The following is a 26,017-nucleotide window of genomic DNA, read 5'->3' as shown; positions in this document are numbered from 1 at the left end:
CATCAGAACAGCTTACAGAGATCTCAATGGTTTGGATATGTACAGTTGAAAAGAGTGCAGGTGAGACCATGTCTAGAGTGTTCAAAATACAATTTGGTCTCCTTATTAAAGGAGAGATTAAAAATGTGCTAGATTGGGAGGTGTTTATCTTACAAGGGCCGGTTGGACAGGCTGGGCATGTATCCACAGAAATTTAGAAGGATGGGGGTGATCTTATTGAAACACTTGACAGGGTGAGTGCTGAAATTATGATTTCCCTTGCAAGTGAGACCTGAACTATGGAAATCAGTTTTAAAAATATAGGAATCTTCCATTTAAGACAGAGATGAGGAGGATTTTTTTTCTCTCTCTGAGGGTCATCAGCCTTTGGGACTCTCTTCCCCAAAGGGCAGTGGAGGCAGGATCACTGAATATTTATAAGGCAGAAGGATGTAGATTTCTTGACTAATAAGGGAGTCAGAGGTTACCAAGGTTAGGCAGGAATGTGAGGTTGAGGCCACAATCAGATCAGCCATGATGCTTGAATAAGAGCACAGACTCAAGACACTAAATGACCTACTCTGACTCCTAATTTTGTATGTTTGTAAGTGTTTATATATAAAGTACTGTGAGTAAGGCTTTACTTTGGAGCACATTTCTTACTAATAGAAAGTTGTGATTTTCTGAGGATGTGTCTCCGCTCACCCTGTTCAGAGCATTTCTGTTAAAGGAGGAAGGTGAATGTTTCCCACTTTCATTTTGGCTTCTCTGTTCCTAGGTCCCGGCAGATTGAATCGGCCTGTTTCAGTGGTACTGCTGCCTTTATGGAGGTTCGGATTCAGTCTGTAGTGGTGGAATTTATCCTGAATCACGTGGACATGCTGTTCAGCTCCAAAATCAGCTCAGTAATGCGAGAGGGAGCGGGTAGGTCCCAGTTCATTTTCCATCTTGTGGTTCTGGAGTCATCACATGCTGAGTTTTCTTAGAACATAGAACAGTACAGCACAGTACAGGCCCTTCGGCCCACGATGTTGTGCCGAAGTTTTACCCTAAACCAAAGGTCGATCTAACCTCCACCCCTACCTTATACTATCATCCATATGCCGATCTAATAGCCACTTAAATGCCCCTAATGAGGCTGACTCCAGTACCCTCTCCGGCAATGCATTCCATGCCCCTACCACTCTCTGAATAAAGAACCTACCTCTGACGTCTCCCCTATATCTACCTCCACTCACTTTAAAAGTATGCCCCCTCATAATAGTTACCTCCACCATTGGAAAAAGTCTCTGGCTATCCACTCTATCTATACCTCTGATCATTTTGTACACCTCTATCAAGTCACCTCTCATCCTTCGTCATTTTAAAGAGAAAAGCCCGAGCTGTCTCAACCTTTCCCCGTAAGACCTTCCCTCCATTCCAGGCAACATGCTGGTAAATCTCCTCTGCACCTTTTCCAATGCTTCCACATCTTTCCTGTAATGAGGCGACCAGAACTGGACACGATACTCCAGATATGGCCGAACCAGGCTTTTGTATACCTGGAGCAAAACTTCACGGCTCTTGAACTCAATTCCTCTATTAATGGAAGCTAACACACCATAAACCTTCTTAACAACTCTGTCCACCTGGGTGATAGCTTTCAGGGAACTGTGGACATGAACCCCAAGATCCCTTTTGTCTGCCACACTGCCAAGAATCTTTCCTTTATCCCTGTATTCTGTTTTCACGTTTGTCCTTCCAAAATGAATCACCTCACACTCTTCAGGGTTAAACTCCATCTGCCACTTCTCAGCCCAGCTCTGCATCCTGTCAACGTCCCTTTCTAACCTAGAACAGCCCTCCGCACTATCCACAACTCGACCCACCTTCGTATCGTCCACGAACTTACTAATCCACCCTTCCACTCCTACATCTAAATCATTTACAAAAATCACAAATAGAAGAGGACCCAGAACAGATCCTTGTGGTACACCACTCGTAACTGAGCACCATGTTGAATATTTTCCATCCGCTACCACCCTTTGTCTTCTAAGGGTCAGCCAATTCTGAATGCAGTCTGCCACATTTCCCCCTATCCCATGCCTCCTTACTTTCTGCATGAGCCTATCATGGGGAACCTTATCAAACGCCTTACTTAAATCCGTGTGTACCACATCCACTGCTCTACCTTCATTCACGTGTTTGGTCACCTCTTCAAAGAATTCAGTAAGGTTTGTGGGACATGATCTACCCCTGACAAATCCATGCTGACCATCACGAATCAAACTGTGCCTATCCAAGTGATCATAAATCCTGTCTCTCAGAGCCCTTTCCAATAATTTACCCACCACTGACTTAAGACTAACTGGTCTGTAATTTCCAGGGTTATCCCTATTCCCGTTTTTGAACAAGGGAATGACGTTTGCCTCTCTCCAATCTTCTGGCACTATACCTGTGGACAGTGAGGACGAAAAGATCATCGCCAAAGGCCCTGCGATTTCTTCCCTCGTTTCCCATAGAATCCTTGGATAAATCCCATCAGGCCCGGGGGACTTGTCTATCTTCAAGTTCCTCAAAATTTCTAATACATCTTCCTTACTAACATCCACCTCCTTTAGCCTACCAACCCGTTTCACACTGTCTTCCTCTACAACTAGGTCCCTCTCAGTTGTGAATACAGAAGAAAAGTATTCATTAAGGACCTCTCCTATCTCTTTAGGCTCTATGCACAAATTCCCTTTACAATCCTTGATTGGCCCTACCCTTTCTCTGGTCATTCTCTTATTCCTCATGTTCGTGTAAAAAGCCTTGGAGTTTTCCTTGATCCTATCTGCCAAGGTTTTCTCATGCCCCCTTACAGCTGTCCTAAGCCCTTTCTTCAGCTCCTTCCTGGCTAACTTGTATCCCTCTAGAGCCTTTTCTGATCCTTGTTTCCTGGACCTTATATAAGCATCTTCCTTCCTCTTAACCAGTCGTTCGACTTCTCTTGAGAACCAAGGCTCCCTCACTCGACCGCATCTTCACTGCCTGCTATGGATAAAAATATCGAGCACACACAGTATGCATTCCTTAAATAATCTCCACATTTCACTAGTGCTCTTCCCTGACAGCATCTGTTCCCATTTTATATTACCCAGTTCTTGCCTAACAGAATTATAATTACCCTTCCCCCAATTATAAACTTTACCCTGCTGTATGTACCTATCCTTTTCCATGACTATTGTAAAAGTAACAGAGTTATGATCGATACCACCAAAATGCTCTCCTACCAACAGGTCTAACACTTGGCCAGGTTCATTGCGAAGCACCAAATCCGAAATGGCCTCTCCTCGTGTTGGTCTATCTACATACTGTGTCAGGAATCCTTCCTGAATGCACATGGACAAAATCCACTCCATCTAAACTGTTACAACTAAAAAGTTTGCAATCAATATTTGGAAAGTTGAAGTCACCCATGACTACAACCCTGTGACATCTGCCTCCCAATCCGCTCCTCCACTTCTCTTCAACTTATAGGGGGTCTGTAAAAAACCCCCAACAAAGTGACTTCTCCTTTCTTGTTCCTGACCTCAAACCAAACTGACTCTGTAGACATATCATTGTCAAACTGCCTTTCAGTAGCTGCTATACTAGCCCTGACTATCAATGCCACTCCCCCGCCTCTTTTACCACCCTCCCTATTTCTTTTAAAGCATCTAAATCCCAGAACTTCCAACAACCATTCGTGTCCCTGAGTTGCCCAAGTTTCTGTACAAGTAACAATTTATTCTGTTAACCGTAACAGTGAACAAATTAACAGAATTACAGACAATCTGAACAATTTCCCCCTTAACTATTACCTATTCCCTAACTGAACTAAATTTTACTGGTATGCTGTTCCAATAACACAAGTCCCACTTATATAAACCCAAGTAATAAGAAAACAAAGCTTAGTCTCTCAAAGTCTACACACCTTTCTTTTGCTGTTCTGGACGTAAACGCCATTCTTCCGCTCCTCTGGCTGTCAAGGATGTTTTCTCTGTGAAGTCTACTGTGATGACTCTTAGCTAGAAGTGTCATAGGACCTTTTATGGATAGATGGTGCTTTCTTCGAGAGTTTGGCAATTTCTTGTCACAGCTAGATGCTTATTCCTCAGATGGTGGTTCACTATCACACTGATTTTCAAAAACCCTCTCCTTATATGCCTTGGATGACATATCAATTTTCTTACAAAGCATTGGTCTAAGGTTATCAATACCACCAGATTTAAACTCAATTGGGTTTCAATCGCTAAGTGCGAGATTTAAATTAATTGGCTGATTCCAGCTAATTGCCAAAACATCAAAACAAGCCTAAGGTTTCCAATCACATAACCAATTGATACATGTTTCAATTTCAAAACTGGCTGTACGTCTTCAGCTGCATACAGACACTCCTTTTTCTGTGTAAATTACTAAGCTTAGAAAAGAGCTTTACTTCGTAAAGGAACCACGCACTCTTCTCCCTTATCATTTATTTATGGACAAATTCTAGCTTCCTGCCTTCCAATTTATGATTACTCTACACAATTCATAACAATAAGTCAGAGACTTTTTAAGAAATAGCCAGCCACCTGTGTCTCACACCAACCAGTGGAAGCATCAGAATATGACAACTAAAGCAACATGCTGACCACTTGAAGAGTCGTAAAGGTCATCTCAACAACAGCACCAAGAAGCGAGGACTACTAAACTGTCTTCCCAGTTTTTTTTTGTTTCTCTGCCTGATAACCCATTTTGTTTTGTCTGTTTGTCTGTTTTTGTGTGTATAAGAAGTACCTTATGAAAGGATTAGAGTTTTAATTAGTAGCGTTACATGCCAACAGTTTATAACTGTTTACCCGCAGCTGGAGTCTTTTACTTGTCGTGAATAATGATTCTGGTTCAGTAGAAAAACCTGGTCAGTGTTTTCTATAAATCTGGGTCAGAAAGTTCGGTAAATTGTGGAATTTTCCATACTTTATCATAAGCCTTCTGGAATTTCATATAAACAAGTGACTTACCTGTGTCCACCATCTTTGTCACCTCTTCAAAAAACTCAGACGTTTGTCAAGTATAACCTACCCTTCATGAATTCATATTGACTCTCCCTGATTAACCAAAATTTTTTGAGATAATCAGTTATCTTATCCTTGATTATAGACTCCAACAATTTCCCCACCACAGAAGTTGGGCTAACTTGTTTATAATTCCCTGGTTTCTCTCTGTCACCTTTCTTAAAGAGTAGAGTGGCATGACCATATTTCCAATCCAGAGGTACAACTCCTGAATCCAGGGAATTCTGAAAGATTATGGTTAGGGCACCGGCAATGTGCTCTCCTACCTTCTTTAATATCCATGAATGGAAATCATCAGGTCCTGGGGATTTGTCACTCTTCAGTTTCATTAATTTCCCCATTACTGATGATTTACTTAAACTAATTTTATTTAGACCATGTCCCTCTCTTAATTTCTTTGGGACTTCTGGCAAGCTATCCTCCTTTTCTGATGTGAATACTGAAGCAAAATAATCATCCAGCATGTCAAAGAACAAGGAGAATTACAGCACAGGAACCGGCCCTTCGGCCCTCCAAGCCTGCGCCGATCCAGATCCTCTATCTAAGCTTGTCACCTATTTTCCAAGGATCTGTATCCCTCTGCTCCCTGCCCATTCATGTATCTGTCTAGATACATCTTAAATGAGGCTATCGTGCCCGCCTCTACCACCTCCGCTGGCAATGCGTTCCAGACACCCACCACCCTCTGCGTAAAAAACTTCCCACGCATATCTCCCTTAAACTTTTCCCCTCTCACCTTGAAATCGTGAACCCTAGTAATTGAGTCCCCCACTCTGGGGAAAAAGCTTCTTGCTATCCTCCCTGGCTATACCTCTCATGATTTTGTAGACCTCAATCAGGTCCCCCCTCAACCTCTATCTTTCTAATGTAAATAATCCTAATCTACTCAACCTCTCTTCATAGCTCCTCCATACCAGGCAACATCCTGGTGAACCTCCTCTGCACCCTCTCCAAAGCATCCACATCCTTTTGGTAATGTGGCAACGAGAACTGTACGCAGTATTCCAAATGTGGTCGAACCAAAGTTCTATACAACTGTAACATGACCTGCCAACTCTTGTACTCAATACCCCATCCAATGAATGAAAGCATGCCGTATGCCTTCTTGACCACTCTATCGACCTGCGTTGCCACCTTCAGGGTACGATGGACCTGAACACCCAAATCTCTGTGTATCAATTTTCCCCAGGGCTTTTCCATTTACCGTACAGTTCGCTCTTGAATTGGATCTTCCAAAATGCATCACCTCGCATTTGCCTGGATTGAACTCAATCTGCCATTTCTCCGCCCAACGCTCCAATCTATCTTTATTCTGCTGCATTCTCCGACAGTCCCCTTCACTATCTGCTACTCCACCAATCTCAGTGTCATCTGCAAACTTGCTAATCAGACCATCTATACCTTCCTTCAGATCCTTTATGTATATCACAAACAACAGTGGTCCCAACACGGGTCCCTGTGGAACACCCCTGGTCACAGTTCTCCATTTTGAGAAACTCCCTTCCACTACAACACTCTGTCTCCTGTTGCCCAGCCAGTTCTCTGTCCATCCAGCTAGTACACCCTGGACTCCATGCAACTTCACTTTCTCCATCAGCCTACCATGGGGAACCTTATCAAACGCCTTACTGAAGTCCATGTATATGACATCCACAGCCCTTCCCTCATCTATCAACTTTGTCACTTCCTCAAAGAATTCTATCAAGTTGGTAAGACATGACCTTACCTGCACAAAACCATACTGCCTAACACTAATAAGCCCATTTTCTTCCAAATGTAAATAGATCCTATCCCTCAGTATCTTCTCCAGCAGCTTCCCCACCACTGACGTCAGGCTCACCGGTCTATAATTACCTGGATTATCCTTGCTATCCTTCTTAAACAAGGGGACAACATTAACAATTCTCCAGTCCTCCGGGACCTCACCTGTGCTCAAGGATACTGCAAAGATATCTGTCAAGGCCCCAGCTATTTCCTCTCTCGCTTCCCTCAGTAACCTGGGATAGATCCCATCTGGACCTGGGGACTTGTCCACCCTAATGCCTTTTAGAATACCCAACACTTCCCCCCTCCTTATGCCAACTTGACCTAGAGTAATCAAACATCTATCCTTAACCTCAACATCCGTTATGTCCCTCTCCTCAGTGAACACTGGCACAAAGTACTCATTAAGAATCTCACTCATTTTCTCTGACTCCTCGCATAACTTCCCTCCGTTGTCCTTGAGTGGGCCAACCCTTTCTCTAGTTACCCTCTTGCTCCTTACGTATGAATAAAAGGCTTTGGGATTTTTCTTAACCCTGTTTGTTAAAGATATTTCATGACCCCTTTTAGCCCTCTGAATTCTTCATTTCAGATTGGTCCTACTTTCCTGATATTCTTCCAAAGCTTCGTCTGTTTTCAGTCGCCTAGACCTTATGTATGCTTCCTTTTTCCTCTTTGCTAGTCTCTCAATTTCACCTGTCATCCATGGTCCCCTAATCTTGCCCTTTCTATCCCTCATTTTCACAGGGACATGTCTGTCTTGCACTCTAATCAATCTCTCTTTAAAAGCCTCCCACATATCAAATGTGGATTTACCCTCAAACAGCTGCTCCCAATTCACATTCCCCAGCTCCTGCCGAATTTTGCTATAGTTAGCCTTCCCCCAGTTCAGCACCCTTCCTTTAGGACCACTCTCGTCTTTGTCCATCAGTATTCTAAAACTTACGGAATTGTGACCACTATTCCCAAAGTAATCCCCTACTGAAACTTCAACCACCTGGCCATGCTCATTCCCCAACACCAGGTCCAGTATGGCCCCTTCCCGAGTTGGATTATTTACATACTGCTCTAGAAAACCTGGAAGCTCCTTACAAATTCTGCTCCATCTAAACCCCTAACACTGCGTGAATCCCAGTCAATGTTGGGAAAATTAAAATCTCCCATCACCACCACCCTGTTGCTCCTACATCTTGCCATAATCTGTCTACATATTTGTACCTCTATCTCACGCTCACTGTTGGGAGGCCTCTACAGCTCCAACATTGTTACCAAACCCTTCCTATTTCTGAGCTCTGCCCATGTTGCCTCACTGCTCGAGTCCTCCATAGTGCCCTCCTTCAGCACAGCTGTGATATCCTCTTTGACCAGTAATGCAACTCCTCCACCCCTTTTACCTTCCTCTCTATCCCGCCTGAAGCATCAATATCCTGGGATATTTAGTTGCCAATCTTGCCCTTCCCTCGACCAAGTCTCAGTAATAGCAATAACATCATACTGTTAGGTACTAATCCAAGCCCTAAGTTCATCTGCCTTACCTACTACACTTCTCGCATAAAAACAAATGCACCTCAGACCACCTGTCCCTTTGCATTCATCATCTGCTCTCTGCCTCCTCTTCCCCTTAGTCACACTGACTTCATTATCTAGTTCCTTACAGGCTTTAGTTACTACCTCCTTACTGACCACTAACCTCCTCATTTGGTTCCCATCCCCTTGCCACATTAGTTTAAACCCTCCCCAACAGCGTTATCAAAAGCACCCCCTAGGACATTGGTTTCTGTCCTACCCAGGTGTAGACTGTCCGATTTGTAAGAGTCCCACCTCGCCCAGAACCGGTCCCAATGTCCCAAAAATCTGAACCCCTCCCTGCACCATCTCTCAAGCCACTCATTTATCCTGCCTATTCTTTCATTTCTACTTTGACTAGCACGTGGCACTGGTAGCAATCCTGAGATTACTACCTCTGAAGTCCTACTTTTTAACTTGGCTCCTAACTCTCTAAATTCTGCTTGTAGGACTTCATCCCGTTTTTTTATCTATATCATTGGTGCCTATATGCACCACGACAGCTGGCTGTTCACCCTCCCCCTTCAGAATGTCCTGTAGTCGATCTGAGACATCCCTGACCCGTGCACCTGGGAGGCAACATACCATTCGGGAGTCTCGTTTTCGACCACAGAACCGCCTATCTACTCCCCTTACAATCGAATCCACTATCACTATAGCCCTTCCACTCTTTTTCCCGCCCTTCCGTACAGCAGAGCCAGCCACGGTGCCATGAACCTGGCTACTGCTGCCTTCCCCTGGTGAGCCATCTCCCCCAATAGTATCCAAAATGGTATACCTGTTTTGGAGGGAGATGACTGCAGGGGACACCTGCACTGCCTTCCTGCTTTTTTTCTGCCTTTTGGTCACCCATTCCCTTTCTCCCACAGCAATCCTAATCTGCGGTGTGACCAATTTGCTGAACGTGCTGTCCACGACTTCCTCAGCATCGTGGATGCTCCAAAGTGAGTCCATCCGCAGCTCCAGAGCCATCATACAGTCTAAAAAGAGCTGCAGCTGGACACACTTCTTGCACGTGTAGGAGTCAGGGACATCAGCCGTGTCCCTGAGCTCCCACATTGAGCAAGAGCAGCATAACACGGGTCTGGGATCTCCTGCCGATTTTACTCTTAAGCTTAACTTAGTCCTACTACAATATCAAATAATAGATAAATGAAATGAAAAAAATTTGTACCAAATCACTCTACTTACCAGCACACAATAAAAAAAACAAAAAGAAAAACACTTACCTTATCAACACACCAGAGTGTTTTTTTTTTGGTCAGAGGAGGAGGGTGGGTGGGAGACACTACACATGTAGTGTCTCGGGTTTAGCCACTGCCCAAATATATCAGTTCACTCACGTTCCGAGAGCGCAATTCGACCGCTCCCACTCAGCTCTGCTGCCGAAATGAAGAACTTCCTTACCGGCAGCCCCCTGGTCCTCGCTCTCACTGCTCCCGCTGCTGCTCCTGCTGCAAAAAAAATGGAGGCCGCTGATTGCACGAGGATCTCAATTTGGCATCACAAGACAGTGAGCTTATGTCCACTCAGGACTGCTGTTTTCGGTTCCGTTCTGCTGAAATGATTAGTACATTTACTTTTCACAAATTTTTCTAACCAATCAATGACTAAAAACCAAAGCTACAGGAGGATTGCTGGCGCCACCTGCCTGTCATCTACCTGTAGCTCATCACCAAACCAACTCATTGTGCCTATTTCTGACATTACTACTGTTTCTGTTGCCGAACTCTGGCTCTGCTATTGAGTTTTTTTTGATCTAGATTCTCTGAAGCTATAACACAAGGCAGAAGTGGTACAATATTAAAGTGTGGGTATCATCTGTTTCTGCGCAATTCTGTATATCAGATAGCATCATCTCTTCAGACAGATTTTGATGATTACGTGGTGATGATTAAGCACAGAGTTTGTACATTGTAGGTATTCTTAAACAACCTATTCAGACATGTCGTGTCATACCTCTGGAGCAGGTGGGACTTAAGCCAAAGTCGTCTTGCATGAGGCTTGGATGCTCCCACTGACACAAGCCTCCATACGTTATGAATATCAATTTGCAACTGTCTTTGATCTGTTACTCTGACTGAATGGTCAGAATGTGAATTTCTGGCTAAATTAGTTTTTCTGTTTGATATAGTATCAATATTAGCAACCCTTTTGTTTAATTATTCTCCCCATGAGCTGAAACTGAATGTTCATGGTACCTTAGCTGCCATGTGGAATAACCTCTATGTATTAAACAATGTGAATTGGCAGTGCTCTACATTGCAGGAGCCACAACTATTCCCAATTCTGAATTAATTTCCCAGTACATAAAGAATAGCTAATGAAGGAATCATAATGTATGGTCTGCCTTCTGCAGATGCCATGCATCCTTCACAGGACGAGGAGTGACGAGCTACAGGATTGGAAATCTGTTGAGAGTTACAGGCTGAGGAATAGAAATCTCTCTGGGTGTGATCGGCGTGTATGTTTTTTTTCAGTCATTGCAAAGTAACTCTTGTACACACCTGCCAAAACCTATTTAAGTAGTTTGTTACAGCAAGATTATGAAAGTAAAACATTTTGATGGTCATTTACCCTTCTGTGCTTCTGTTCCCATCTGAAGGGCATGCATCTCTGTCTCGGCCTAAGTCCTTGCTGGTGTCGTCCCCTTCCACCAAACTACTCACCCTGGAGGAGGCCCAGGCTCGAACGCAGGTCCAGATCATCTCCCCTATGAATTCAGACAGCAAATACATTGAAGTGGGTGATGGGCCTGCAGCATTACAGGGCAGGTTCCACACGGTCATCGACTTCCCTATTGACAGGTAAAACAGAGCCACTATCTTTTAATGTCTTTCTGTATGGATGTCATCTAGAAATATGCACAGGGCTTCATCACATCACATTATAAGCCTAATTGCACTCTTCTTCTTCTGTGCTGGAGCTATTTGTGCATTTCCCTCCCTGCTCTCTCCTCCCTCTCCCCCTTTCTACCCACCCCTTACCCCTCCTCTCCCCATCCCTAGGTCAGGGAATTGTGGTTGGTGTTACTTATTCTTTTCATTTCCCTCTCCTTCTCAGAAAACACGCCATCGAATTATTGTCTTTGACCAATCTTTTGCTCTTCTCTCCTCATACCTGTGCCTATAACTTAGTTTCCAATTTAATCCAGTCCACTTCAGTGATAGATCATGGAACGATTTTCAGTACTAAAAGTTTGTATAAATGCGTGTTCTTGTGATCTGTGGTATTCTTTTGTTTGTTTTGAATGCGGGTTGGCACACAGTTTACTGATTCTTTTATTATCCTAATCCAGGAAGAGGACAACAAGCAAACCCAAGAAATCACCTGTTGGTACTTGGCGCTCTTTCTTCAACCTGGGCAAGTCTTCCTCTATAGCCAAGCGGAAGCTGCACCGTAACCCCAGTGAGCCAACCCAAATGAAGTCCATGGTTTTGACAGGTGGGTGTTATTGGATTGTTTGGAAAACACATGCTTTCCTGTTTCTGAATTTGCTGAGGAACAATTACAGCATCATGTGTAAGAGGCCATTTGTTACATGCAGGAGGATGCAACGAGCACTCTCAGGTTGCTCAAGTGAAAACCACCTTATGCCTTTAGAGTTCCAGACCATGAGGCATTATTAACTCACTCTACTGTACAAGGGTTTAAAGTCATAAATTATGGTCTGCATGATTAATAAGTAAGACTCAGTAAAGTCTTCATTCTCTCAACAGTTGTGATTTTATTTTTTGTCATTCTATCAGCACGGGGTGATTCAGGAACACTTCGGTCTGCTAAAAGTGAAGAATCTCTCTCATCTCTTCACAATGTTGAAGGTTAGTACAAAGCAGTCATTTTATATTATTCATTACTTGCATATTGCAGTTTGCTTGCTACGTATTCAAGTATTTGTTTGCAGCCATCGTTCCTGTTCACCATTTGAGTTGATATTCCAATATGCTGCTGTCATGATCAGGAAAAGTGCTAAATTACAAAACTGCCCAGTGACACTCCTGTAATACAACTACCAGAGTTCCACCATGAATCAAATGCCTGTGTTATTGGATGTTCAGGAAGCGACTGTAATCTGTATTATTGGGTTAGTGGGCAGTGACTCTAATCCCCCTGTTTCCGGGTTAGTGGGCAGTGACAGTAATCCCCCTGTTGCCAGGTTAGTGGGCAGTGACTGTAATCTCTATTATTGGGTTAGTGGGCAGTGACTGTAATCCCCCTGTTGCCGGGTTAGTGGGCAGTGACTCTAATCCCTCTGCTACTGGATTTGCAAGTATTTACTGTAATCCATTCGATTACTGGCCATTGTTTAGCCTGTTTATTATTTTTATGACTGATTGAACACTCAACGTTTGTTCAGTAAACTTGTTGATTTTTATTTTGGGACTAATACTTCTCTCTTATTCGTCAGCTCAGGGTGAGCCATTGTCAGGTTTTTGATAATTCACTGATCTTCCTATATGAATGGATCTGTGCTTCCTACTCAGTAAAACATTATAATTTTCAACTGTGCAGTTAATCAATCTTGAGAGTTAATTAAACATTTTGCATATTCTTGTGTGCAATATTAGATTTGGCTGTTTGCTTACCAGGTCAAAGGTAAGAATGAATTAATAATTGCCGTTTTATTGTGATCATTCTGCCAGATTATTGAAAGATTTGAGGTAAAAATTGTCCCATGTGTTTCAGTACATATGAGCCTGGCACCAATATTCTGTAGCTTAATTGAGTTAAATAGATGCATTACAGGACTGGAAACATAAATTGAAAATTGAAAGTGTTGCAGGCATGTTGTGTTGATTAATGTACACTGGAGCCCATAACATCTCTCAATTCCAAAAAATGCTGCTGCAAGATAAGAACAGGCCTGTTAGCTCAGGGGTGACCTGATCTTAACTCCGTCTATTTTCCATGGTTCCACACCGTTTAATATCCATGCTTACAAAAATAGAAAATACTTAGCCAATCACAACAAATTTGAGGAGAGAAAATGAGTTTCAGATCAATAATATTTCTTTGACACTGGAAAATGCATCAGATTTTAAGCAAGCATAAAGGCAGAGACCATGGTTGTGGAGAAGTCACAACAGGGCAGGTCCGATGGGAAGCAAGGCAAGTTGATGGGTCTACAGAATGTATAAAATCGATAAGTAACTCATCATCAATAGATGCTATCTACAAAATATTAAAATGAGGAATAAAGTTATGACCTAAAATTGTTGAAATAACCTTTATTTTTCTACATCCTCCATGCTATCTCTGAACTTGTTTGGAACCTGCTGCATTTTTTACCTTTCTCCAGTTGTGAAGGGTGTCATAAAACTCTGTCTCTCTGTCTTCTTCACACACATTACCAGACTTGTTCATGATTTTGAATTTCCAGCATCAGCAGTATTTTGGTTTTATTAAATTCTGTCAGTCTTGGTTGAAATTTTAATTTGGTCTCCAGCTTCAAAAGATGTTTGCAGGTGAGAGTTCAGAATCCCACTACACCATAGGGTAGTGTTTCTGACATCATGCCTGAATGGCCTAGCTTTAACTTTGATACTGTGCTCAGTTGTTCTTAACTCTCCCATCAACGGAAGTAGCGTCTATGAAATCATATATTCACCTTAAGCACCTCAGTTACATCACCCCTTAATTTTTTCTAATCAATGTGAATTCAACTTGGTCTTTGCAACCTGCTTTCATAAGTTAACCTCATTAGCTGCAGTATCACACACAATTCTGCTCAGGAACCTTATCTGATAACAATGTATTCTTTCTCAAACACAATTTCTAGAATAGATCATAGTGTTCCGACCAGAACATAACTTTGCACCCACTTGTATTTCAGTTTCCCAGGCATTTCAGTTGCTATTTATACCTGCCCACAATTGCGTTTTTGGATGTCTGCTTTGCTATGTGGGCTTGTAACATTGTCATGATGTGATCAAGTTAAACATGAGATCAAAAAGATTGACCCAAGCTTAATTGACAAGATATTGGTTAATGTCAGTTAAACAGTGAGCAAAATAAAATGATTTGACGTATTTTGGATTAACAGGGTGTGCTGGGAATGCAGGGATTTCACTCTCCGTGCACATTAAAGGACACCCAATCTTTTCCCAGTTATTTAGGAACATAGGAACACAAGTAAGCCATTCAGTTCTGTAAGTCTGTTCTGCCATTCAGCCCCTTAAGCCTGTTCTGCCATTCAATGAGATCTTAGCTGATCTGTGGCCTTAGTCCATATCCCTTAATACATTTGCTTAACATAAGTTTATCAATCTCAGATTTAAGGTATACCAAATTAAAATCTAGTGCAACCTGAGAACAGGGAACTGCTTACAGAGCCATGTGAGAGAAAGTTATTGAACAACCTAAGCACGTCATGATATGAGATTCTGCCTGATGCCAAAACAAAATGTAACTTGATATACTTTTCTACATATATTTTTCTAAATTTATTTAAGAATTAAACAAAGTGCTACAAGAACTGGTTTGGTTGCTTGTTTAGTGGTGAATGATATGCTGTTTGTTATTTTCCTAGGAGAACCAAAGGTGTACAGACCTAGAAGACCTCGGTCTAGCAGTGATGCTTTGTCTGTTTCCTTCAATGCTAGCGGCCTTCCTGGTCTCAACCACTGTAACTCATATGACAACCTACCCAATGACGAGAGTGAAATAGAAGAAGCCATGCATCAAGTGCCTGCACTCCTGTCTTCCAGAATGGAGGATGTAGAACTGAGTCCCCCCGATATGGGAGCAGCTAGTTTGGACTTTGACCCAATGTCATTTCAGTGTAGTCCGCCAAGGACAGAACATGCAGGTCCTGACAGCATTTCATCTCAGGTGGATTCTTCAGCCAGTGGCAAAGACAAGTCAAACAGCAGCAAGAGGGAATCAGATTTGGGTAGTGCCTGCCTTACCTCTGGTAGTGCTACTAGTTCTGAACCAGTCTGTCACTCCCCAGATAAGCTGATAAGTCCCTTCTTCTCTCCAGATCTGAGCCCCACTGATGAGAAACTTGCTAAACCAACTTCTTTCGCAGAAAAGGTAGTTCATGCTTTCTCCCCAAAGGTTGGACGCAAGTCACCCAAGTCTCCTATGTTGACCATTTCTGAACCTATGACAATTTCTGTACCGACACGAGTATCTGAAATGATTGGCAGTATGGCAACTGTTTCACTGGCTTCATCTCCACCTCACACAAATCCAGCAGGGAGTAGCAATGTCAGTAAGTCACCTCCACAAATGATGTCAATGCTGCTGAAAACCAGCGACATGCAACTGTCTGAGGGTTGTCGTCAGGAGATCCACACCAAGCTTTCTGCTGCAGTGTCAGAAGCCAAAGAGCAAAGTCTGGATTGGCATGATCAGACCTATCACTACAAGGCTGTACAGCCTACCTACTCACAAGCAGGGTCAAAGTGGGAAAGCCCAAACTGGCAAGAACTGACCAATCAAAACAAGGCTACACCATCTACCAGTTCACAAATCGGGACTCCAAGTCAAAGCCCAGAATGGCATGAACTGACCGATCAAAACAAGACTATATCACCCACCAATTTACAAGCAGGAATAAAAGGGCAAAGTTTAGACTGGCATGAACTGACCAATCAAAATAAGTCTACACCATCTACCAATTCTCAAAAAGGGACATCAGGGCAAATCTCAGATTGGCATGAGCTAACCAATCAAAACAAGAGTACATCTTCTTCTGCCCATTCACAACTAGAGGCAAAAGGACAAAGCCCAGACTGGCATGAACTGACCAATCAAATCAAGGCAGTACCATCCACCCATTCACAGATAGGTGAGTGTTAAAGAAGAGTTATTACACTAGGTAAGGTTCATTGGGAAAGGATCACAGAGCGAGCTGTATTTCGGGTACATGTGCACTGTCCTGGCACACTGCCAAACATTTGAGGAGTTGGAAAGAGTAGGTTGCAGCTGACATCTTTCAACTTTACTGTTTGGTGATAACTCCTGTCAAAGGTAACTTATTTTCACCAAAAAAATAGGAGAATACAAGTCTCTGTTCTAATTTATTTTCATAAATATTTGGTACTCAATGCTGTGAGTCATTACAGTGAGAAGAAAGCTTCATATGTACAAGTGTTAACCCTCTTCTTTGGGTGTTGTGTAGAGTGACTGGTGTCAAGGTGGCAACAGTGAATATGGTTAAAAAGATGTGCTGTTTAAAGGACTTTGGCATGCCAGACAAGTAGTGAACAGGTTATTTTCTTCAGTGCCTGACTATCTGACAGATCACTATACTGTCTTCCCCTTTTGCCTCCTTCCCCCCATGCACTCATCTTAGCAGTAATTTGTGCTAGACTATTATTCCACAAGTAATGCAAGTATTTTACTACCGAACCAGTTGTCCCTGAGAAGATGTTGATGAACCACCTTCTTGAACCATTACAGTCCACTCATCCAACTACTGTTAGGGAAGGAGTTCCAGGACTTCAAGCCAATGACATGAGGAAAGGTGATATCATTCCTAGTCAGGATGGCGTGAGACTTGGAGGGAAACCTGTACCTGGTGGTGTTTCAACAATAATGACTTTATATGGTGTAACTCATCAATCAATTTCCTCACTTCTAATCTTATGACTGAGAGAAGGTCATTGATGAGCAGCTGAAGATGGTTGGGCCCTGAGCCATTCTGCAGTGATGTCTGGGACTGAGATGATTCACCTCCAACAAGCATGACCATTTTCTTTGTAGATGATGTGACGGCAGCCAGTAGAGAGTTTTCCCTGACTCCCATTGACTTAAAGGGTGTCTTCATGCCACATTCAGTCAAATGCTGCTTTGATGTGAAGGGCAGACACTGTCCCCCACCTCTGGCATTCAGCTCCTTGGTCCATGTGTCAGGAGCGTACAGTGAGGTCAGGAGTCAAGTAACCAGTGGATCCCAAACTGAACATCAGTGAACAGTGTTGCGTAAGTGCCACTTAATAGCACTGTTGATACTGCAAGGAAATTAAGCCTAAAGGAGAGGGAGCAATTAAATTGCATTGGGATGAAGGCAAGCATGAGACATCCTCATTATTAAATAAGGGCTTGGAAAATATTCTGCACAGAACATACAGGGAGACCTAATAAGTTGTTTCATTATCATGAATAACAACGATAAAGTAAATCGTAAATGTGTGCTTCTAATGCTTGCTGGACAGTAATTCAGGATTATTACTAGGAACTTAAAGTTCAATGTGGAATGGTTTTAGGAAAAGGAATGTTTTGCTGTAAAGGATCAAAATTAAATCATTATTTAGAATGGAATTGGACAAAGAGGATTGTAATGAAAATACAAGTGAAGAGATTAAAACAGTTAGTACTAGCCACAGACCCAGTCCTAGCACAGGTACAATGTGCTGTTTGGCCTCCTGTGCTGTGAACCTCTATGAAGGTCCCACTATAGTGTAATATTTGTAAAAGATTGAATTGTCTTTAGTGCACTCAGCAGGTTGTGCAAAGGGTTTTTTCTCGGCTAATTAATATCTGTCCTCCTATTTATTCCGCAGTGACTCCAGTGGAATCCCCTCAGGAGGCTCCTCCAGTCAACTCTGTGCCTCTCCTTCCACCACCTCCACCTCCAAAGAGCGCTGCTCGCTTACTGGCATTGGCTCTAGCTGAAAGCGCTCAGCAGGCCACTGCACAGTCTCAGAAGAAGCCTCAGCCTGGACGGCAGGTCTCAGGGGATCAGAACCTTCACAATGTCCCTGTTACAGAGCCATGTCCAGCATCAGCTTCTTCAGCACCTTCTACAACAGCTAGCTATCAGTTAACTGTGCAGCCAACTGTCGAGCAACAGCCTGCCACAGGCCAAGTCCCTCCTAGTACTACAGTAGGGCCCACAGCTTCAGGTCAGGTAAGGGAAATACAGGATTAATCTGTCAACTAGACTGTGGCATTTGGTGCTTCATAGGAAATTTGGTGGAATTCCACTGCTAAATTGTTGACTGAAAGAAAATTGTTGTAAGTGTTCAATCAGTCGAGCTATATTGCAGTTTTCTAACATTTATCAATATTTTAAGTCGATCCCTTCATAAGATAAAATCAGTTGTTACATTGTAGGGGTGTGTTTGGAGAGATAAACCTGAACAGTATCCCTTTGTAACATGTAGCATCACAGGAATTTCTTATTACAGTCAACACAAGTCACACACACCCAAGAATGGGCATTTATTGTTAAAATTGTTAAGGCCGTCCCTCCACTTGTTTCCCAGGTAATTCAATTCAATTTGTTGTTTTAATGCTCATGCAATACATTTTATGCCAAGTGGGTACTTAAGCACAATGTCCTTAGCAGAGGCCACTAGACATAAGAATGGGGTGGGCTGTTTGGGCCCTTCAGCCTGCTGTGCCATTCAATAGGATCATGTTTGATATGACGTCCTTCACATCAACTTTCCTGCCTTTTCCCCAGAACCTTTGGTTCCTCGACTGATCAAAAATCTATCCTGGCCGTAAATATACATTAGGAATTTGAAAGACGCAGCTCTCTGAGAGAAGAAATACTTGTTCATTTCAGATTTAAATTGGCACCACTTTATTCTGAGACTATGCCCCCTGGTCCCATGAGAAGAAACATCCTCTCAGCATTTACCCTGCTAAGCCCCTTATTGGCATGTAATATGTGCTGAACATAAAATATTGTAGTTTCAGAAACAAATACAGTGGATTTCTAACTCTAAAATAAACGTAGAAAATGTTGGAAATTCTCAGTAGATCACACTGCATTCGTGGAGAGAGAAATGGAGTTAACATTTCATATCGGCAATCTTCCATCATAATCTTTATCATTTTAGATGAAAGGTTATCCAATCTAGACATTAACTCTTTCTCTTTCCAAAGTTGCTGTCTGATTTGGTGACTTTTCCAGCATTTTATGTTTTTATTTCAAATTTCCAGCATCTGCAGTAAAGTGGTTAGATAATTAAACTGTACCATCCTAGAAAACATAAGATGAAAAATCTAAACCAATATTATTGTTTAAATGTGTTCAGTATTGTGGAATAATACAAATGAATCCTAAACAATGCACTTTCAATCTAGTCTGAAGCAGTTTGCCTACTGAGTAAGGTTGCATTCTGTTCAGGGGAATGAGCAAATGGAAACTTTTGTTTTAAAATAAATTCCATGACTGCAGATAGTAAACAAGTTAATCATTCAGTTGCATTAAGTGTTTACAAGAATTTGAATTAATTTGCGTTTGTGTGTTGACCAGTGAGAAGCAGGTCTGTGAGGTAGAACTGCACAGAAGCTGTACAACAGAAATCTGGTGACCCTAACTGGAAAAGAGGAAGTGGTGGTGAGCCCACCATAAACCCCTACAGTCCTTACGGTATATTAACACCACTATGTTTGTTAGGAAAAGAGAGTTCCAGGATTTTGACTCCACAACAGTGAAGAAACAACAATATAGTTCCAAGTCATGATAACATGTGGTTTGGAAGAGAACTTGTAGGTTAGGGGTTTGAGTGCAGCTACTGCCTACATCCTTCTAGGTGGCAGAGATTGAGTTTGAAAGGTGCTGTTGAAGGAAGCCTTTGTGATTTGCTACAGTGAATCTTAATGATAATACGTAGTGCTACCACTGTGGATCAGTGGTGGGTGTGATACCATTCAGGCAGGCTGCTTTGTCCAGGATGGTATTGAGCTTTCTAGATTTTTGCTGAAGCTGTGCTTATCCAGGAAAGGTGACAGCATTCCATCACACTCCTGACTTCTGCATTGTAGATGGTGGACAGGATTTTTGGAGACAAGAAACTAAGTTACTTTTACCAGAATTCCAAACATCTAACCCATTCTTGTCACCACAGTATTTGATTTATCCTGTAAGTTTCTGGTCAATGGTAACTCCCAGAATATTGATAGTGGGGATTCAGAGGTGAGAATAAATTTGAATATTATGGGAAACTTTCCAACTGTATACTGCTTTGGCACTGCTTCTGTTGGGCCTGTCTAAGGCTTACCCAGGGATGGTGGTGGCTGGCACTGAAACATTGAGATACGATTCTCGAAACTTGCTGTCAGGTTGTTCCTTAACTTGTCTATAGAACAGATCTTACAATTTTGGCATGAATCAACAGATGTTAGTAAGTGGGGGTCTGCAGAGTTGGGTGTGCCAAACATGAACAGTTCATTGCTACATATTTACTTACAAATGAAAGCTGTAGGTACCTCACTTTATATCTCCTCTTTTGCATTTACTCTCCCAGTATCTCAGTCCTTCTGTTTTGGAAGCTGATTGTTCCACTTTCTTGAAGTTGAAAATTATTTTTAAACATAAATATTGTTTTCACTTTTCATTGACACAACCATTCACTTGAAGGTTTCATTATTGCAAAATTTAATTTACTTCTTTCAAATGTAACAGCATTTGTATTAGTTTGACTGCAAGACTATAGGCAAATTTAGCTTTTAGTAGAGAAGCACCAGTGATCCTTGGATTACAGTCACTGACCAGAGTCTTAAAGTCAGGGGAGTTGAACACTTATGCACCTCATGATCTTGGAAAGGTCATGGCAGAGAGGCTGGAGGAAACACAGCAAGATTCAACTGTTCATGCAGGCAGGGAAAGAGAGGAAACTGGAACACAGCTGTTTTCAGAATACTGATCCACAACTTCAAGGATCAAAAGGACAACCAAATCTGGCTCGAGAATTGTTCATGGTATGGGGTAGCAAAGAGGAAATACCAATACTTTGCATAACATCGGAACAAAATATTTCTTAAATCCTGATAACTGGTTGGTCATTGCTGTTTATTGTCTTTTCCAGGTTCGGGCAGCAGTTTCTGCAAGGATTCCCTTGAAGCCATCAGAGTCACGTGCTCCAGAACAGCCAGGATCTACTTTCAGCTCCGATAATAGCTATGTCACCCGCCCTACCACTGTTATGGCCATTCACAGTGGACAACAGGAGAAATCAAGAGACAATGTCCAAGCACCAGCTGTAAAACCAAGAGCTGACTCTGTGCCTGTGGATTGTAGTGCTTACAGTAACACTCCATCAGTGCCACTTGTCCGATCAGTAGAAAATCGGGTGCCTCCTAGTCATTCCATGTCTGATACCATTAATGCCTCCAACTTCCATTCATTCCTAGCTTCAACAACCATACCATCATCTATCGAGGATGCTTTACCCCCAGCACCTCCTCCTAAACCACCTTTTCTTTGCCAGCCACATCCCTATCATTCCAAGATGGAAAACCTGCCAGATCTAGACAAACACTTCCAACAGAAGAATGCTCATTCAGTGCAGTCACTAGTCTACCAGTGCCGGGCTGACAGTGTCCCCCAACACTTGTCCTGCCAGTCTAGATCGGAGAGCACACCCCAGCATCTATTGTATGGTACACGCCCTGACAACATTCCCTCAGCCACATCGCGATTCAACAGCTTTTCAAGCCAGCCAAAAGCAGTCTCTGTTCACCATTCCAAGCCACGACTTTCAAGGTCAGACTATGTGCCCGTGGGGAATCCTGCCGTGCGGGCATTTGTGTGCCCACATTCCCAATTTGAGGAACCAGTATATCCCACAATAAGACGGGTTCATTCTCTGCATGTGCCTCCATCTTCCGTAAGATCAGTTCCCATTTCAAGAACTGAGGTGCCTCCAGCCGATGAACTCTTCTACTATCAGAGACCCATCTATCAGTATAAGCCATGCCACCCACCACCACTTCAATCAGATTATCATGTTACTCAGCTGCAACCGTATTTCGAAAATGGTCGAGTTCAGTACAGGTACAGCCCTTACTCCACTTCTGGGCATAACCTACATGGAACTGATGGTGTGATTTATGATTTTGCAGATCCCTATGGTTCAATAAGACTGAGACAGTTCCATTCTTTTACCAGTCGGGATATCCCACCTTATGCTGGCAGATTCCAGGGTAGAGTTTTTCCATATCCCAATGCACCTCCCTATCCACGCAGTGGTGCTCATGCCAATGCAATGAGTAGAGAGCACAGTTTTGTAAGTCGTGATGTGCCTCCATCCCCAGATGTGAAACTGGCCCATGTGATGTGGGATCCAGAGGAGGTGGAGAAATCCCGCTTCCAGTCCATTCGGCGTGAAATCCGCAGCCGGCAAAAGAACAAAGGCTTAGTGATGTCACAGTATGACAACGTGACTCCTGTCTTACAGGAAGAATTTAGTGGGCTAGAGATCCTACATTCCAGAAGTAAGTCTGATCCTGGGAAAACTGGTGCACTGGCAAGTGAGGGAAAGGAAAGGTGGTATCCTGCCACCTCAAAGACTCCAGACCCTGACCCATCGTACAGCTATCAGCAGCCAGACTGTGAACTAGATAGTGGGGCACATATCGAGCCATTAGCTTTCCATCATGGACCTTTTGGAAATGGACAGCTTGAGAAGCTAGCGCCACCTCAGAAACAGAGCACCAGTAGGACCAGGAGGCCACATGAATCTGCCTGCGATCTGTCACGGTACGATTCATCTCACAGGCCCTCTGCAGACTTGAAAGGGGGCCAGATGTACAGCGCACATACTGCAGTTCCAGCAGGATATGGGCTGAAGCATCGGCCTGACCACACAGAATCACGTACATATCCATCTGCGACTGGTAAATACATGCTTCCTTCTCATGAGCCTTTACGGAGTTATGAAGATTCCTTCCGGGCGGTAAGTGAAAGGCCGGAATTGGAAAGACCCAAAGTGAGGGGGACTGGTGGGGACCATTCTTCTCGAGACTACTACAGTGAGGAGGAAGAGGATCCTGCCAGGCCATTGGTATCCAGCCAACCTGAGAGAAGTTACAGCACCAGGTTCCAACAGCACCCAGACCCCTTGGTTAGGGAACAATCTCTCTCGTACCCATACCCTTGCTTAGGCCACTCCAGCAGTAAGCGACACAGTACATTGACAGTGATGTCTCAGTATGATAATTTGGATGACTATCACACTCTGTCGCAGCAGCAGAGGGGAGGCGTAGGAGGAAGTGCCCCATTTGTACCCCTGGGCTTCAGTCATCCTCAAGGGAGGACATTTAGCACGGCTTTAGGCCAGGGAAGCTTTATAACGGCAGAGTTGGCATTGCAGAGGTCTGAAGCAGAGGTACATGTGGAATGAGCAGAAATTTTACCTGTGCAGTCTCTGCTGGGCAGTAGACTGTTTTATTTTTTAAAAAGAGATAACCAGAGTACTGTTTTTAAACACAAAATATGGCAAATATTGGATCTTTTGTGTTGTGTATTTAGAGTACATGTATGAAACATGAGACTGCATTTGTGCCCCTGGTGAATGACTCTCAGCTCAGTGTTAATAATTGTCAGAATACAGCCTGACAGCTCAATAGTTAAGGGAATGATCTTCCTTGTTTGTTTCTAGTGAGAAAAATGATTTGGGTCAGTGAAGCTGCTGAGGAGAGTTTGTTACCTCTCTGCCCCTATCAAAAACCCCTTACCCTATTCCTACTCATCCTCTCCTCCTGTTTGTTTTCTCTCCTCTTTTCTCCCGCACCACCACCCCAACCTCACCCCGAACCACCACCACCACAATTGCAGGGCTGGCTCTGCATTTATCAACTTTGTGCTTCCTCATTTCTTCCCCAGATCCCCGGACAAAATATATCCCCATAAATCTCAGACCCAGTTGCCCAGTTACAGGTCTGGCTGTACTTATTTGAAGACATCCCATCCCCAGCCAGAGTTAACAGTGGAATACTTACTCTTCCAATCGATTCGTCATCATATTTACCTCAGTAACACACTGTCTGACAGTTATTGCCCCGCTATTTTCAAGCCCTGTGCTTGAGTCTTGTAACTTCAGGCATAGTGGAAACGTGATTAGTTGAGAAGAGCAACAAAAAATGGCAGCTAGACGTTACAGAGTGACAACATCCAACTCCCAACAGGTAAGCTGAGTGCCAGCCATATCTAACAGCTATTGGGGCTTGACAGGTTGTGAATTCAGCTGGTATTAAATATATCTACTTTATCTTCACTATGCTTCTATGTAGATACTAACTAACTGTTCCGGGGTTGAAACTAAATAAGACTTCAGTGTCAGACTGCACCATCTAATTGAATACATCAAAGCTTTATCATTTTCATTACTAGTTTGAATCCAGTATATAAATTGCACGTAACTACATGATTCCCTTGTGAAGGAATACTTTCCATGTCGCTGTGCTCTGGCTGGGATTGTGCTATCATTGTGATATGAACAGAAGCAACAAAGCCTTTCCCCTGCTACCAGGTGAGCAATGCCGTACTATGCACTTGGCCCATGTGTGTGAGGAGCTCCTGAGCACGAGGAGGCTGGTGCTTCATGTGAGCTGATAATGTGGCCTGAAATCTATCTGTTTTGAATTTGAGCCATTGTCACCTCCCTTGCCCTGTTTGGACTGCCCTTTCTTGCAGACATTTAAAGATGTTTCAGACTAGATATTAATGTTTGTGCACAATTTGCAGGGAAGGCAGTAACACTGTGAATTACTCAAACAGACCTCGTGTTTCCAAGTCACGTGTAGATTTGTTTATATTGTTCCTATAATTTACAGAGTGACATTCAGTAAATTATTTAACTTGAGAAAGGATATTAAAACTGTGATTATTTTTGTAGCAATGCTCATCCTGTGCACAAATATTATGGGACAAATATTATTGAATTATTATAAGAGTCAGTAATGACCACTGGGAGCACCTAACCTTAACTTTGCCCTGCAGTCGCATTGTTCATTGTTGATTTATCCCACCGTTCGCTCTCAGAATTTAAAACTGGTCAATCTCTAACAAGATCTTCTACAATGAAAACTGAGCCAAATAACTGGACATCTCTTATTTCCATTTTGTTAATGATCCCTGGAGCCTGAAATTATCTCCGTGCACATCAACTTGTAATACACAGATTATAGGTAGCACTAGTCATAGATGTTATAATCTGCTTTGGCTCAGGGCTCTTGAAAAGCAGGATCCCTTGATCTGTAGATCTTCAAGTAGGATTCAGATATTGAGATTGAACTTCACAACATTTTCCTCAGTCATATAAACAGGGACTCCTGATATTTTTGGAAATTGTGCACAACAATGTGAGGGAGGTGAGTTTACAGACAGGTTATTACATCTTTGAAGATAAGAACAGAAAATGCAGGAAATATTCAGTGGGTCAGACAGCATCTGTGGAGAGAGAAAAACAAACACTAATGGCTTAGGTGAAAGAACTTTTATCAGAGCTGGAAGATGTTTGAGGTTAATAGTTTTTTAAGAAAGTACAGTGGTCGGGGAAAAAAAAAAGGAAAGTTTGATTGGGTGGAGGACAGAAGTGATTAAATGATCATGGAGAAGATACTCTAAGGCAAAAGGAATTGACAATGAGTCAAGTGTGGAAACAAAACGTTGATCCAGAAGGAAGTATAACAAAACATGTTGGAAATATTCAGTAGACCAGGCATTTGTTGAGGGAGAAGCAAGAGTTAATGTTTTAGCTAGTGATCTTTCTGATGGTACCATAAGATTTTCCTCTCTGCTAGGACTGACATTCTCCTTTACCAGCACCTATCGTATTGATGAGACAACAAGGCGTAGAGCTGGATGAACACAGCAGGCCAAGCAGCATCATAGGAGCCAGAAGGCTGATGTTTCGGGCCTAGACCCTTCTTCAGAAAATTTTCTGAAGAAGGGTCTAGGCCCG

At 42.8% G+C, this 26,017-nt stretch overlaps 1 protein-coding gene across 8 annotated transcripts in view; it reads left to right on the top strand.

Annotated features, from left to right (window-relative positions):
• The window catches only part of LOC109917665 (rho GTPase-activating protein 32-like), a 488,544-nt gene extending 462,622 nt beyond the window's left edge, over positions 1-25,922 (top strand). For all 8 annotated transcript variants that reach the window (XM_048615489.1, XM_048615490.1, XM_048615491.1 and 5 more), the window contains 7 exons: positions 758-903; positions 10,972-11,173; positions 11,665-11,810; positions 12,116-12,187; positions 14,896-16,161; positions 17,879-18,225; positions 21,140-25,922. In XM_048615489.1, the coding sequence (XP_048471446.1) occupies positions 758-903; positions 10,972-11,173; positions 11,665-11,810; positions 12,116-12,187; positions 14,896-16,161; positions 17,879-18,225; positions 21,140-23,455 (4,495 nt within the window). In that variant the 3' untranslated portion in view covers positions 23,456-25,922. The remainder of the gene's footprint in view (positions 1-757; positions 904-10,971; positions 11,174-11,664; positions 11,811-12,115; positions 12,188-14,895; positions 16,162-17,878; positions 18,226-21,139) is intronic.
• Positions 25,923-26,017: the final 95 nt, after the last annotated feature.

Source organism: Rhincodon typus, chromosome 32 (genome assembly GCF_021869965.1).
Source record: "Rhincodon typus isolate 14 chromosome 32, sRhiTyp1.1, whole genome shotgun sequence".
In the NCBI taxonomy this organism is placed as follows: domain Eukaryota; kingdom Metazoa; phylum Chordata; class Chondrichthyes; order Orectolobiformes; family Rhincodontidae; genus Rhincodon; species Rhincodon typus.
Note: the sequence above shows the minus strand (reverse complement) of the source record. Positions and strands in the feature narration are given on the sequence as shown.